At 43.3% G+C, this 16,319-nt stretch overlaps 1 protein-coding gene across 1 annotated transcript; it reads right to left on the bottom strand.

The window, feature by feature from the left end:
- Positions 1-14,651, bottom strand: LOC110197900 (uncharacterized). Its single transcript, XM_020971948.2, has 5 exons — positions 14,477-14,651; positions 13,457-13,584; positions 11,859-11,985; positions 9,942-10,037; positions 1-5,097 (listed from the first exon to the last, which is right to left on the bottom strand). The coding sequence occupies exons 1-5, from the start codon at positions 14,487-14,489 to the stop codon at positions 3,095-3,097; spliced, it is 2,367 nt and encodes a 788-aa protein (XP_020827607.1). The 5' UTR covers positions 14,490-14,651; the 3' UTR covers positions 1-3,094.
- Positions 14,652-16,319: the final 1,668 nt, after the last annotated feature.

The following is a 16,319-nucleotide window of genomic DNA, read 5'->3' on the forward strand; positions in this document are numbered from 1 at the left end:
TTAGGAAATGAAGAAAAAATGTTTATTTTAGTAAACTTTCTCAGATAAAGGTCTCATTTCTCACACATGTAGAGAACTGAGCCAAAACCCCACAGTTTAAGAAGTGCTGCTCTAGAAGAGAAGCAAAAAAGCAATGACATTAAAAGGAAAAATGATTTCCATATGGACATATTGATCTAGAAGACAAGGCAAAAAGAAACAATTTAAAGATTATAGGTCTCCCAGACAAATTTAACAAGTCAAAAAATCTGAACACCACAATACAAGAAATAATAAAAGAAAACTTCCCAGCACTTTTGTCAATTGAAAGTGTCCATTGAAAGAATCCACAGACCACCTTTTTTTTTTCCTTTTTGGTGAGGCAATCGAGTTTTGATGGCACAGAACGAGTGTAAATAGCAATTGTTTTCTGTTGGGACCAGAAACTTTGTGAACATTCATCTCCCAGATTGATATTTTTATGATGGGAAATTAGATCCTTTTTTGTCTCAATTTTTACCTAGACTAGTCATTGAATAGGTGTTGCCTCAGACAAACTGAGGCCAGGGAAAGACCTTAATTTCGAAAAGCCAAGGTCAGGGATGGGAAACCTGTAGCCTCAAGGCCACATGTGACCCTCTAGGTCCTCTAGTTGTGGCCTTTTGACTGAATCCAAATTTCACAGAACAAATTCCCTTAATAAAAGGACTTGTTCTGTGAAACTTGGCTTCAGTCAAAAGGTCACACCCAAGGACCTAGAAGGCCACATGTGGCCTCAAGGCTTCAGTTTCCCAACCCCTGTCCTAGAGGTTCAGCCTAGGGGTGGAGTTGTCCCATGTTGTCCATTGGGCAGGAATGTATAGAAGGTCCTGTTCATATCCTTTGACCATTTATCAGTTGGGGAATATATAAATTTGGCTCAGTTCTCACAGTTCTCTGAGACCTTCATCTGAGAAAGTTCACTAAATTTTTTTCTTCGTTTCCTAATTTTCTTCTAATTTTGGCTTCATTGTTTTGGTTTGCATAAACCCTTTTTAATTTCATGCAGCCCTTTTATGTGAGCTAATTTACCCCATTTTACCTCTCCCCTATCCCAGTGCAACTCTCTAACCTCTTAATTTTATTTTTTCTAGATATCATCCCATCATAGTTAACTTAATGCCATGCCCCCTGTCTATGCATACTCCTTCTAATTGCCCTAATAATGATAAAGTCCTTAGGAGTTACAACTATTACCTTCCCATGTAGGAATGCAAACAGATTAACTTTATTGGATCCCTTGTGAGTTCTCTTTCCTGTTTACCTTTTTATGCTTCTCTAGAGTCTCCCATTTGAAAGTAATTTTTTTTTAATTGGGCTCTGGTCTATTTATCAGAAATGCTTTGAAGTCCTCCATTTCATTGAATGTCCATTCCCCCACCCCCCACCCCAAAGGATCATACTCAGTTTGGCTGAGAAGGTGGTTCTTGATTGTAAACCTAGCTCCTTTGCTGTCGGGAATATCATGTTCCAAGTCCTCTGATCCTTAACTTAGATGCAGTTAAATCTTGTGTGATCCTCACTGTGGTCTCATAATATTTGAATTGTTTCTGACTGCTTGCAGTATTTTTTTTCTTGACCTGGGAGCTCTGGAATTTGGCTATAATATTCTTGTAAGTTTTCATTTGGGGATTTCTTTCAGGAGAGTATTGATGAGTTCTCTCAATTTCTATTTTATACTCTGGATCTAAGATATCAGGGCAGTTTTCCTTGATAATTTCTTGAAAGATGCTATCCAGGCCTTTTTAAAAAATCTTAACTTTCAGGTACTCCAATAATTCTTAAATTACCTCTTCTTATTTTCTAGTTCAGTTGTTTTTCCATCAAGATATCTCACATTTTCTTCCAGTTTTTCATTCTTTGGACTTTGTTTTCTTGTTTCTTGATGTCCCATGGAGTCATTAGCTTTCACTTCCCCAATTTTAATTTTTAAGGAATTATTTTCTTCAGTGAATTTTTGTACATGAATTCCCATTTGACCCATGGTGGGCTGGCAAATTGTTTCACCACATCCTTTTGTTGGTGGTGCCACTTGAGATTTTGCTTTGAAGCATTATTTTAAAGTTGTTTGGAAGGGAATTTGGAAGAGATCAGGTGAGTTTCTGTCTTTCCTGTGCCATCTTGGCTCCACTCCTTTGTATATACATTCTACAGATGGGAAAAATGAGGCAGGAATAGGTAAAATGATTTGCTTACAGTCATACATCTAGTAAATGTCAGAGACTGAATTTAAACTCAGGTCTTATGGCACCAGAAGTAGTACTTTATCTGCTGTGCCAACTTCCAGCCAAAAGAAATCATTACAGAAATAAATGTCAAATAGTTACCAAAACATTTATTTATTTTTTGTTTTTTACGAAAACATTTATATCAAAATTGTGTCAACAAAGAATAGGAAACAAGTAAGTATTAAAATGGGGAAGCCTGATGAAGTTACAGTATATAAATATGGAATATTTATGGAATATTATGGGGATGTACTGAAAAAACAATAGCCTTTCAGAGAAAAATTCATTACATTTATAGGACTTTATGCACAGTGTGAAATTTGGAATGTCTACATCTGTGCTCAAGCAAAAGGTTTACTTATTAATTGATTCATAAGTTTTATCTCCAGCATAATTTCTCCAATGTATAGTCAGGTATGACCTCCATGTCAAGGCTTTCCCACAATCACTGCTTTTATGAGCCTTATTTCCAGTGTGAGTATTCTGATGTTTAGGGTCTTCCCTCTTCCATCAAAAGGCGTGTCCCCAATTAGTACCGTAATAAAGTTTCTCCCACTATGAGTTCTCTGACATAAAGAGATGATCTCTGACTGAAGGTTTTCTCACATTGAGTTTATATCGAGCTTGTCCTCAGAATGAATTTTCTGATACCTACTCCACTCTCTCCCAAGTGAGACAGATCTTTCCTACCAACTTTCTAAATTGTCATAGGCAGCAAAATTGTTTTACCACATCCCTCATTTGAATGCTTTCTCTCATTCATTACAGTGATAAGATTTATATCTAGTATGAATTCTCACGTAAGCAATCAGGGATGACTGTTACTGATAGGTTTTATCACGTTGATTTCATTTATAAGGTTTTTCTCTGGTGTGGAGTCCCTTATGTTGAGCAAGCCAGGAGCTCTGTCTGGAACTCTTTCCACATTGATTACATTTATAAAGTTTCTTTCCAGTATGAATTTTCTGATGTTCAACAAGATTGGATTTATTTGCAAAAGTCTTTCCACATTGATTACATTCATAAGGTTTCTCACCAGAGTGGATTCTCTGATGTTTAGCAAAATTGGCCCTCTGTGTGAAAACCTTTCCACACTGATGACATTCATAAGGTTTCTCTCCAGTGTGGATTCTCTGATGTGCAGCAAGACTAGAGCTCAGTCTGAAAGCCTTTCCGCATTGATTACATTTATAAGGTTTCTCTCCAGTGTGGATTCTCTTATGTGCAGATGCACTGGAACTGTGTCTGAAAGCCTTTCCACATTGATTACATTCATAAGGTTTCTCTCCAGTGTGGATTCTCTGATGTTCAGCAAGATCAGAGATCTCTCTGAAACTTTTTCCACATTGATTACATTCATAAGGTTTCTCACCAGTGTGGATTCTCTTATGATTAATAAGACTAGAGCTGTGCCTGAAAGTCTTTCCACACTGACTACATTTATAAGGTTTCTCTCCAGTGTGGATTCTCTGATGTTTAGCAAAACTGGAGCTGTGTCTAAAACTCTTTCCACACTGATTACATTTATAAGGTTTCTCTCCAGTGTGGATTCTCTGATGTCCTGCAAGATTAGATGAGTTAGTGAAAGTCTTTCCACACTGCTTACATTCATAAGGTTTCTCTCCAGTGTGGATTCTCTGATGTTTAGTAAAAGTGGCCCTCTGTGTGAAAACCTTTCCACACTGATTACATTCATAACAATTCTCTCCAGTGTGGCTTCTCTGATGTACAGTAAGATTGGAGCTGTGGCTGAAAGTCTTTCCACACTGATCACATTTATAAGGTTTCTCTCCAGTGTGGATTCTCTTATGCTGAGCAAGATTGCAGCTCTTTCTGAAAGCCTTTCCACACTGACTACATTTGTAAGGTTTCTCTCCAGAGTGGATCCTCTGATGTTTAGTAAAAGTGGCCCTCTGTGTGAAAACCTTTCCACATTGATCACATTCATAAGGTTTCTCACCAGTGTGGAGTTTCTGATGATTAGTAAGATTGGAGCTGTGTCTAGAAGTGTTTCCACATTGATTACATTTATAAGGTTGTTTTCCAGTGTGACTTCTCTGATGTACAGAAAGATAAGAGCTCTGTTTGAAAGGCTTTCCACACTGATTACATTCATAAGGTTTCCTTCCAGCGTGGCTTCTCTGATGTACAATAAGGGATGACTTTTCATTGAAAGCTTTATCCCATTCATGACACTCACGGAGTTTCTCTCCAGTATGAATTCTCTGATGGGAAATAAGGGATGACTGTCTCCTGAAGGCCTTTCCACATTGCATACAGTTATGTAGCTTTTCACTAGTATGAAATTTCTGATGGAGTGTAATGGATGACTGTTGCTTAAAGACTTCACCACATTCATTATATCTATAATGTTTCTTTGCATTCTCAATTTTCTGTTGGTCAATGAGCTCTGAATTATGGCTGAAGGCCTTCTCACCTTCATTACAGATATAGTGCATGTTTCCACTATGACTCTTCTGATGTCTAATTAGGTCTGAATTCAAGCTGGAGGCCATCTCACATTGGTAAGTTTGCACTTCAGGAGGCTTCTCACAAGACTCAACAAGGTCTACCTGTTCAGTAGAGCATTCCCTATATTCAGTATCCTGACAACAGTCATTCCCTGAGGTCATTTTCTTACAGTGAATTAGGACTGAATATTGTCTGAAGCTGTTTCCATCTTTATCAAACTCAGAATGACTCTTTTGTTTTTTCTCTATCTTGATATCAGAGTCACAGACTGCTCTTAAATTGAGGTGATCATCACTCATATATCTTGGCTGTTGTGATTCTCCCACAGAAATGCTCAGCTCTGAAGTGGTCTCCCTCATTTCATGCCTGGTCTCTCCATCTGAAGGAAACAACAAAACGTATTGATGGGGAGACATACACACATACACAGATATAAAATCTTCCCGGAACTGATAGAAAGGAAACTGATTTATAATCTATTTCCCTAGGGAAAGAGAAGAGTCTTCAAACTTAAATTGACAGAATCAATCCTTTGAAAATGACATTGGTTCACATCCCCAGACTGATTTAATTTACAAAGAGCTTCACATACAATAACATTGGATCCTCACAACAAACCTGAGACATAGACAGGCTGAGCATCCTCATTACAGTCACAATTCAGGCCATGAAGCTCAGAATGGTCGAGTGACCTGAGCAACATCTCTGCAGCTGAGATTAAAACTGTAACTGGGCATGCTCTGTCCATGGTACTAGATGGCCTTTCTCCATCACACTTTTCTTAAATTACACAACTCTTTCATTATTGTGTGTTCACTCGTTTATATTTGTAAGTATGTGTAAGTATACGCAGTAGTTTAAACAAGTGCCCAGGGGCAGCTAGGTGGTGCAGTGGATAGAGCACCGGCCCTGAAGTCAGGAGGACCTGAGTTCACATCTGGCTTCAAACCAAACACTTGACATTTACTAGCTGTGTGACTCTGGGCAATTGCTTTAAAAAAAAAAAAGTGCCCAGTGGAAATAGGGTACTTGGCGTGTCTGTAATATTTTTTTAGAGGTATTGCTGCACAAGTGCAAGTTAAATTCCAATGAATAGTCAGAGAAATGTATTGCAAAAAATTAACTGCAAAAATTTGGACATTTTTGAAACACAAATTTAGCTGAATGTTTTAAAGCTATAGTTCTTGTCATATTCTGTAGTTACTGTGCTTATTAAAAATGATGACTACTATTTTGCACTTAGTTGTTAGAAAAAGTTTCTTTGGGAAGGCATCGCTAAGTTATTGTTGTAGGGAGTGGACCACTATCTCACCCTGGAATAGGAGGTGATCACTGCCAAGCACCAGAACCTAGAAATGATTCCAGCAGCAATCAGTTCCAGCCCAGTCTCCTAGTGATCATTTTCCTTCTTAATGACTGCATATATCTCTATATTGTGGTCCTTCAGGGGCTGTCAGCATATTTGGGTGGTTTCCCAGAGATTAAAATGATGGTTCTCTGCATTGCCTGTAGATGTCATCTTTTTGGTGTAAGGAAGCCTCTAAATAAAGAAGTCTTAGATCTTTACCTGAGGCTCAGGTAAGGTACACAGCTCCTAAGTGGCCATGGCATGATTTAATGTTTTCTTCCAATTGTGTCCAGTACTCTCCATAAACAGACAAGCAGCCTAAAAGTGGTTAGGGGGAGGTGGACCCCAGCCATGGGTAAAGATGATGCAGGTCCAGGAGGTGTCCCTCCAGCTCTGTAGGATACTGCAGGGGCCAGGAAATCTGACTGAGGCTCTCTAAGACCCTTGTCCTCTCCCACAGGTATGCTGGTAACTGCTGGTCTCCATAGCAACAGCCCTAAACACCAAGGACCCCAGAACTTTGGAGACCACTCAGAGGCAAGAACACCACAGTCCTGGGAGACATGCAACCCCCAGCCCAGCTTCTCCCCTATCCCAGGAGAAAGACTCTTTCTAAGGGACTCCGTTGCACTTTCAATCCTTTCTTCAAATGCCAGCTGTTTATACTTTTCATTGTGTTGTGCTTCTTCTGGTTTCTCTTTATTGACCAGGTCTGATGCATTATCACAGTTTACAGAGAATTCTGTAAATTTCATATGCTTAGCTAAGAAATAGTTCTGTTCTTGTGTAGCAATTTTCAATATTGTGTCCAACTGTTCTTATATTATATTCAGATCCCTAGATGTGCCATTTGTAGCACATACACCAAACATTCATATTATTTCATTGCCTATTATGTCTAGAAGAATAAGTGAATTTCCCTGGTGATCCCTTTTATCTTTTTGTTGTTATTCTCATGGCTAAGATCACATTATGATTGCCAACCTTGGGGGGTTTTTGTATTTTTATTTTTTTAAATCACCTGAGGTATACCATATTTGGTTCTAGCTCATCACTTTTTTAGGACAGCTACTACTCTTTATTTTTAAATTTTTATCTTTGAATGCTTCTGCTTCCTCGTTAGAAAAAGAAAAGCCACAATCCTTGTAATAAACATAATTTTAAAAAATCCATCCATTTCCTATGTCCAAAAATATTATGTCTTATGCTTGACCTTAAATCTATCACTCTTTGGTCAGGAAGTAGACAGCATGCTTCACTATTGGTCCTACTGTACCCCTAGCCATTTTGTGGCTGATAAACCCTTTGGGGCTTCACAATAATGGACTAAGGGGTTTGACCTAAAAATTATTGAATGGGACCTTGAGCAGAAAATAATTGCCAAATTTTGTTATAAATATTTTTAAATAAAAATAAAATAAATGCAAATATCTAAATATTTTCCTCTGGAGCTAACAAGCACGCTCGTTTCAAACGTAATAGTTTTCTTCCTGCAGCGACTCCAAACTGTCAGAATCAAGCATATGATGTTTTTCAAGTTCAGGCAGTGACGACATCAAACTCTGACCACTTCTGACTAAGTGCAACCTGTCCCTTCTTCAGTTTCTCAACCTGACATCAAATTGTTTCCCAACAGCCAGAAAGGTTTGAGTGCACATCAATTCCCCTTGGATGGTCACAGGCATGGACTGATGGTCACCTGCTTTCTGTCACTGTACCAGAGTAGTTCCCAGGTTATCTTGTAAGCACATCTCATCAGCAGGGTTACATCTCTGCACAGATGGCAGGCTCTTTGGAAACCATGAACACATTACAAGCCATCTTGAAACCATCGTGGACCATCACAACCATTCTATGGAAACAATCCTTATATTACCTCTCATCTTGCCTGGATTCACTATAAATTTAGGGAGCATTATCTCAGCTGGGCCCCAACTGTGGCAAGGCAATCCTTTGACGTCTCCTTAACTGACTTCCCATCCCGCTCAACACAGTAGCTTTTCCAAATCTTTTCATTCCTTCCCAACCCTCCCATGTGGCTTGCTCCCTTCCCCCAGCCCTCTCACCATAGAACCTGGCCTCATAGTTCAATAAAACAATTGGACGTTTACCTCCTCCTCATCTCACACAGATCAGATGCCTTTTTTCCTTCCTTTATCCCAGTCTCACATGAGGGGGCCCTCCTGAATGACTAGACAAATATGCCCCAATGATCCCATTCCATCCCATCTATTCCTCCATCACATAACCTACTCCAGCATCTCCATTTTCTCACTAATTTTCAATCTTCCTATTTCTACTGGTTCCTTCCCAACTACCACAAATGAAACCATTTCTCCCCAGTCCTCAAACAAGTCTCATCAGATCCATCCATTCCCAGTGGATGGTGTTCTACACCTCCACTCTGTTTCATGGTGAAACACCTACAGGTGGCCATTTACACTTGGGGTCTCCAATTCCTTCACTCTTACTTTCTACAAAACTCTGCAGTCTAGCTCTGAACTTTACTGTTCAACCAAATCTCCTCTCTCCAAAGTTACCAATGATCTCCTAATTGCTAAATCAAAATCCTCACCCACCCACCCCTTTTTTTTAACCTCTCTGCAGCTTCTGACACTGTCACCACACCCCTTTCCTTGATACTCTCTTCTCTCTAGATTTTGGTGATTCTCCTCTCTTTGGGTTCTCCTCCTGCCATGTCCCAAACCAACCTCATTATCTTTTCCCCAACCCTCCCATCTTCCTACTTTCCTAACACTATCCAGGTCACCCTCCCGACTGTCCAGGCTCATAAAAGGGATGTCACCCACTGCTCACCATCTCTCGCACTCATACCATCATCCCCCTCCATCTTCAATCTTTTGGAAAGTCCTGTGGATTCCACCTTTGTAACATCTCTCACATACATCCCCCCACCCCCTTCTCTCCCAACACTGCCACCTTCTAGGTTCAGACCCCAATTGCCTCACACCTGTAGTATTGAAGCAAGCCTGCTGCTTGGTCTCATGGCCTCAAGGGTCTCCCTAGATCAGTCAAGCCTCTACCCAGCTGTTAAGTTCATCTTCCTAAAGCTCATATAAGCACCAGGATGATATATAAAATCCTTTGTTGGGCTCTTAGAGGCCTTAATCATCTGCCATTCTCCTCCCTTTCCCAGTCTTCCTTCATCTTACTCCCCCTCCACATATAATCCAGTAGCAAAGGCCTCCCTTCTATGCCTGGAACAGGACACACCATCTCCAGTCTCCATGGACTTTCCCTGGCTGTCCCTCATGCCTAGAATGCTCATCCTGGCTTCTCTGAAGCCCCAGCCAAAGCCCACCATCTACAGTGAGGCTTTTCCAACCTTCCTCAATCTAAGGGCCTTCCCTGCCTTGACTAGCTCCAATCTAACCTGTATGTGGCATGTTTTACATAGCTCTGTCCTTGTCTCTCCCCACTGTCTGTGAGCTCCTTGAGAGCAGGGGATGTACCTTTTCTTTCTATAGATAATCTGGGGACTGGCACATAGTAGGCCCTCAGTGAATGGTTGTTAACTTAAAAAGAGTCTAGAAGAGAGCTGGTATTAGACAGTCCTTTTTGGATATCTTCAGGAGCGCTCCATGACCCAAAGTTCCAAGCAATGGATCTTATAGGATCATAGTTTTATCACTGGAAGGGAAGTGAAGGGGATAAAGTTCAACCCTTCCATTTTGCAGATGGGTAAACTGATGTTCAGAAGTTCAGTGACTTGCCCAGGATCCCTGGGCAAAAAGTACCTGAAAAAGATTGGCAGGTCAGGTCTTTCTGCCCCCAATGCTAGCATAACCTTCTCTGTGACATGTAGCTACCTCTTGTGATAACAGCCCTCATACACCTGCTTTCATTTAACTCACCTGGAGAGGAGTGTCTTGGGTCTTCCCTCACCAGTATCAGTGGTCCTTCCCTTTGCTCAAAATTGGAGATGAAATTTTCTTTGGGAACTGGAACACCTAGGCATGGGAAATAAGGAAGGGACGACGATGGAGAGACACCTGCACTTTAGTTCACTTCAGGAAAAGAGGGCTTGTAGGGAGGGCTACCAGATGGTTCCCAGGACTCCTTAAAGCTTGTTTTCATGGCATCGATTGTTGGGAGCTTTGGTGGGGGAGGGAAGATCATTCGGAATCAGAACATTCTGTTTTCTGTACTTCCTTCATAAAAGCATGGGCTGATTCCATAGATTCCATTATCTAGAATTTAAGAGGCAGCTGGTCCCTTTGACCCAGCAATACCACGTCTAGGGCTGTATCCCAAAGAGATCATACAAATGGGAAAAGGGCTCACATGTACAAAAAACATTTACAGCAGCTGTTTCTGTGGTGGCAAAGAACTGGACATTGAGGGGATGCCCATCAATTGGGGAATGGCTGAACAAGTTGTGGTATGTGAATGTAATGGAATACTACGATGCTATAAGAAATGATGAGCAGGTGGACTTCAGAAAAACCTGGAAAGACTTGTATGGTCTGATGCTGAGTGAAGGGAGCAGAACCAGGAGAACGCTGTACACGGTAACAGCCATGCTGTGTGATGACTGACTTTCATAGACTTAACCTTTCTCAGCAATGCAAGGATCTAAGACATCTCCAAAAGCCTTGTGATGGAAAATGCTATCCACATCCAGAGAAAGAACTATGGAGTTTGAAGACAGATCAAAGCAGACTATTTGCTATTTTTTTTTCTTCTGTTGAGTTTTGTTTCCTCTTTCTGATGGTTCCTTCTATTGGTTCTAATTTTTCCTTACAACATGACTAATGTGAAAATATGTTTAATAGGAATGTGTATGTAGAGCCTATATCAGCTTGCGTGCTGTCTTGGGGAGGGTGGGGGGGAGGAAGGGGGAGAAACTTTTTAAACTCAAAAGCATATGGAAGTGATTATTGATAAATCAAAATAAAATATTTTTTTAAAAAAAGAGGCAGCTGGTGGTACAGTGCAGAGAGTCTTGGGCCTGAATTCAGGAACCCCTGAGTTCAAATCCAGTCTCAGACAATTACTACGTAAGTACCCGAGGCAAGGCCCATAAACTCTGCCCTAGTTTCAACTACAAAATGAGGATAATAATATCATCTAACTCACACACTTGTTGTGAGGATCACATCACAAAAAAAATTTTAAAGAAAGCTCTTAGAGCAGTGCCTGGCACACAGTAGATATCTATAAGGGCTTATTTCCTTCCCTTCCTCTCCCACCATTTGTTCTGGAATTCTGGAGATTTAGAAAGAAGAACAAGGACACACTTGGTACACCAGGTTTCTGAGGGTAAGACTAGGAGCTGTGAGCTACAAATCTACGCTTGTTGACAAGAAGAACTTTCCAAAGATCCGACCCAACCCGAGGGGGAAGAGGCCGCTTTGGGAGGTAAGAGCTTCCTCCACTGCCCATCTTCAAGGAAAAGCTGCCTGGGCACTTTCCAGAAATCTGGCAGAAAAAATTCAGGTTCTGGAAGAGGTTAGATGAGGTACACTTCCAAGAGATGACTTCCAAGTCTGAGATTCTTCAACACTGGTTTGATCTTTGACCTCAGGCTCCCTAGAACCAGTAAGAGGCAGCTTCAGGGGCAACAAAGGAAAGTCCCAGCTCCCATGCATATGATGTAAAGACCTTTTACTGGAGACCAGGCAGCAGGAGGACCCTGTCTCTTGGACACAAGAAATCAGCACTTTGGCCTTTCTAGTCATTGATAAATGCTCCAAACCCTGTATATGAGGGAGGGAATGAAGGCAGTTCCTTGGATGGCAAATTCAAAGCTCCAGAGGAAGTGTCCTTACCCAGGGAGAGCAGGTTCTGGGCATTCTCCAGCATGACCTCCTTGTACAACTCCTTCTGAGGATGGTCCAAGAGGCCCCACTCCTCCTGGGTGAAGTCCACAGCCACATCTTGGAATGTCACCAGCTCCTAAACCATCAAAAGTCATAGGATTTAGACTGAGACTCCAGACTTCATCGAGTCCAATGCCCATCAATTTACAGGGGGAAACTGAAGCACAGAGAGGGGATTTGCCCAAAGGTCACACCTTTTAGGAGTGTCAGAGCCAACACTTAGAACCACAGCCATGAAAAACTCAATGGAATATTGACAAAAGCTTTTTACAATTGCAGCTGGAACAAAATGGAGCATGTGTTAATATGTATTGTTCTCCCTATGGAATCAGAGAACTTATGTGATCTATCAGAGATATATTAGGATCTCTGGAGGAGAAGAAGAGAAGGTGATGGGAAACTCCTTCATCAGAACAGGAGTAAGTAATACTTTATAAGAAAAATTCCATGAAGAATTGGTGAGATGCCAGAAGGTATTGTATATTCTCAGGGTGGGATTGGGGGGAGAGTTTCCTGTGATCACTAAAGAGAGAGTAAAGAAAAAGAAAAGATCTAGTTTATTTCCTGAGTGCTTGAAACGAAGTCTTATCCAGATGAAAACATGAAGAGGATTCTTGAGAGGTGACAATCACAACCTGGACTGAACTAAGTGGCATGAGCCTGTTTCTAGTCAAGGGAAAAAGAGACATCTCTCGTTATAGCGAGGGCAGAGGTGGCTCTGGTATCATGTGTCATAAACAAAACATTTCACGCCTTTGCATGATTTATGCATTTAACCAGAGCATGAGAAGGAATTTTCTTAATTGAATAGGTTGTAAATACAATCAGATAGGAGAATGTCAAATGTCAGATCCAGGATATCTGTGTTTCCTTTACCACCACAGAATATCAAGGTAAGAAAAGTCCCCTTATTCAAGGTAGTGTCTGGGTGAAAGGCGCCTTAGTGGTCACGAACAGAAGAATGCTCTTGATCAGCTTTAGCTGTCGACACAGGAAGGGGCATTCTCAGTTCACTCGGGAAGAAAAGATTAATTCAGGTTTTTGGCCCTTATTGGGGCTCAATTGATCTTAAATGAGTATCGGTGTGTATGTGTGAGTGTGTGTATGTGTGTGTGTGTGTGTGTGTGTGTGTACATGTGTGAGTGTGTGTGTAGGTGTGTGTGTGAGTATGTGTGTATGTGTGCGTGTGTGTGTGAGTGTGTACGAGGCCTGCAAAAAGACATGATCCCTATTGAATAGAGATGAGTGAGTGAAGTGGGCATTCCTGGCAGTCAGTTGTCATGAGGGATAACACATACAGAGGGTAGTAATTTGGGGGAGGGTGGCAGGAATTAGTGCGAGTGATGCCACGGTGCCACTGAATCAGTTGAAAACACAGAAGGAGAGAGCAGGGCAGTGTTGTAACTCCTGCGTTCAACTTCATGCCTACTTTTGGAAAGAAACAGTCCATAGGTGAGATGTTGCCAGCCTCAAGGACAGTCGTCTTTGTCTACCGAAATGGTCAAGTTGGCTCATCTCGGTCGAGTCTTTGAACAGAGAGCACTCACCTGGGGTAGGGATCTCCGGTTCCCAGGCCATTCTCTTCTAGCTCCTGGCTTTCTGCTTGGGCCAGGCCTTGGTGGTCTGCAGACTGAGCTGGGGACCCGGCTGAAGGCTCCCAGGGCAGGAGGTTGGCCTAAGGGGATTTACAGAGGGTGAGGTCCCACAGGGATTACAAAGACTCTGGCCCTGGGCAGAGATTTCAACCTACACAGGGAGGATCAGGTTTGGAAATGAAGATGGTCTGAACAGGAAGACTACTCCACTCTCTCTCCAGCTCCTTCTTTGTCCCATGCCAGGGAAGCAGGAGGCCAGGGTAAGGAAGGCTCTGGGAGGCAGGACACTGTACCAAAGCTGGGGGAGAGGAGAGGGGCCATCTCAGTGACAGAAGGGTTCCAGGAGGCAGCTGAGTCTGGGAAAGAAGAATGACCGTGTCCTGGGTCTACCTAGGAGCTGGGGGAGGGCTCCTGGGCCCTCTTTGGAGCTTAGGCTTGGAGGCTGCTTCTCTGGGTCCCTGGAGGGGAACTAGGGACAGGGAAGCAATGCCTGGGATCTGATGGGGAGCTGGCAGGAGAGCCACAGGTCCAGGTAAGGGAGGCCAGGCAGGAGCTTTGGGGCCTGGGTCCTAGGTAGGTCCTGGGGGCAAGGAGACAGGACTCCTGGGTCCTTATAGGGAGCCAGGGCTGCTGGTAAGACAGCCGAATCTCTGAACAGGAGCTGGGGGCGGGGAGACAGGACACGTGGGTCCTGATGGGGAGGAAAAAGGCAGTACTCCTGGGTGCCTATGGGGAGGCCTTAAGGCAGGGCAAGTGTGACTCAATGATAAAGCTGGGGATGAAACCCCAGGACATTTGGGATGTGACGGGGAGCCTGGATAAGAGGCAGCAATGGGAAGCCGGCCTTGGGAACAAGGAGGGCTCCTGGTGGCGTGGAAGACACAGCACGACGTCAGATGAGGAGGCAGAGACGCAAAGGAAAGTTCTGCCGCCAGAAGGTGAGGGCCTCGTTGCTTCCTGGCTCAGACCTACCTGGGACCTCCATGCCCACAGCTGGCTTCCGGACGGCACAGCGATCTCAGCTCTAAAGGAAGCAGAATGATCTCAGCTCCTATGGAGGAAAGGCAGAGTAAACCCAGCTGCAAGGAAAGAAAGCAGCCAGATCCTAGCTCAAAGCACTTGTGCTGCCAGCCAGCCCACTCTGGGCGGGTCCTTCCAGTCCCAAGAGCCCCGCCCTCCCCAGCCTGCCGAAACCCCAGGATCTTCCCTTTCCTCCAGTGTCTCCTAGAGCAGGTCCTCAGACCTGCCTGCCTCCCCTCTCCAAGCCCTGCCCTCCATCCTGTGGAATGCCTTCACCACTACAGTGACCCTCTTCCACTCTAGGCCCCTCCCAGGCCTCAAATTCCACCTGGGCCACCACCCACCAGGCTGGTCATCTGTTAAGTCCTTCTCTCACAACCTCCCTCCCTCCCTCAGCTCTAGGACTCAGACCCTCCTCCTTCTGAGCAGACTCTCCCGGCCTTCTTCCAGATCTCCCCTTGCTATACTCTTCTTCCAAACTAGGACACCCAGACCCTCCCTCCTTCCTGATTCTCCCAACCATTCCCCTCCCCCACATCCCTCACTCACCAGGCACTCTCCGTAATCTGGACCCCAGGCTTACCAACCCCAATGTGTCTTTCTCCTCCAACCTGGAAATATTTGCACACTACTAGGGTCTTTGCCTCTATCTTATTAATCTTCCCTAGGGGACAATCTCTCACTGGAAGACAAGTGGGTGCTCTGGGAGAGCTGAGGCCAGGGAGTCAGGACACTGAGTCCCAGAGCAGATATTACAGGTGCTTGTGATGGGGTGCTTGGGTGCCTGTGCTTGGATCCCAATTTCTCCCTGGCCTCAGAAACACTATCCCTCTGGCCCAAGGACCCTCTCTGTGGCAGTGACTCATGAGTGGGCCCAGTGAGGCAAACTATCTCTCCTTGTTAGAAGAGCAAGCTGATCTCAGGAGAATTTCCCTTGTATGAACAGGACCATCTCGTACCAGCAGAACTATCAGGTACTGATGCCCACAGTTACCACCTACAATCCAGAGGTCAAGCTATAGACGTCAGCTCCTGAAACTATGTTGTTACAGACATAACAGCCTTAGGAACCACACCCCTTAGAAATCCCCATGGTGTCATTGTATGTTATCTCCTAATTAGCATACATGCCACATAATCCGCTACTTTTCCTATGTAAGCTTTTGCATCATTCCTGTTAGGTTGTAAGTTCCCTAAGGAGCTCTGCCCACCATGGCAGAATTCCTTAAGAACCTCTGACCACTGTATAGTGTGACAATAAATCCTGACTTAAACAATGTTTGAGTCTGCGAATTCATTCCAGAAAACCCCATCATGTACTCCAGTTCTTGAGGGGTCTCAAAACCTCTTAGACCTCAACACTTGTAAAATGAGCCCTTCTGCCTCCTCACATTCTCAGAGAGGGATTTCAAAGCAGGAAACAAAACAAAACAAAACACCATGACTTAAAAGTCCTACTCAGTAGTTGAGAGGACAGGGGATTTCAAATTTTTGGGACAATGGTGTTCCCCATCCAGGAGGGGATAACTAAGAGAAGGTAGAAGGTAAGCCACGTAAGTCTTGGGTTTAGAAATACAGAGTTCAGGGGACTGTTTTGCCCAAAGCATGGAACTTTGGATTCCTTAGAAAGTTATGGAATTTTATGGAGTAATCTCCCAAAACCAGTCTAGGGCAGAAGAGCCATTGACATTGCTAAACCTTCATCTTCACAATATTTGAAAGTTTTCAGTTTTACCCAGTCTCTGTTGGGACTTAGCTTTCAGTGGAAACTAGGGAGGGAGATTTGGCCAAAGCA

Source organism: Phascolarctos cinereus, unplaced genomic scaffold (assembly GCF_003287225.1).
Source record: "Phascolarctos cinereus isolate Bilbo 61053 unplaced genomic scaffold, phaCin_HiC Scaffold_726;HRSCAF=1367, whole genome shotgun sequence".
NCBI lineage: Eukaryota > Metazoa > Chordata > Mammalia > Diprotodontia > Phascolarctidae > Phascolarctos > Phascolarctos cinereus.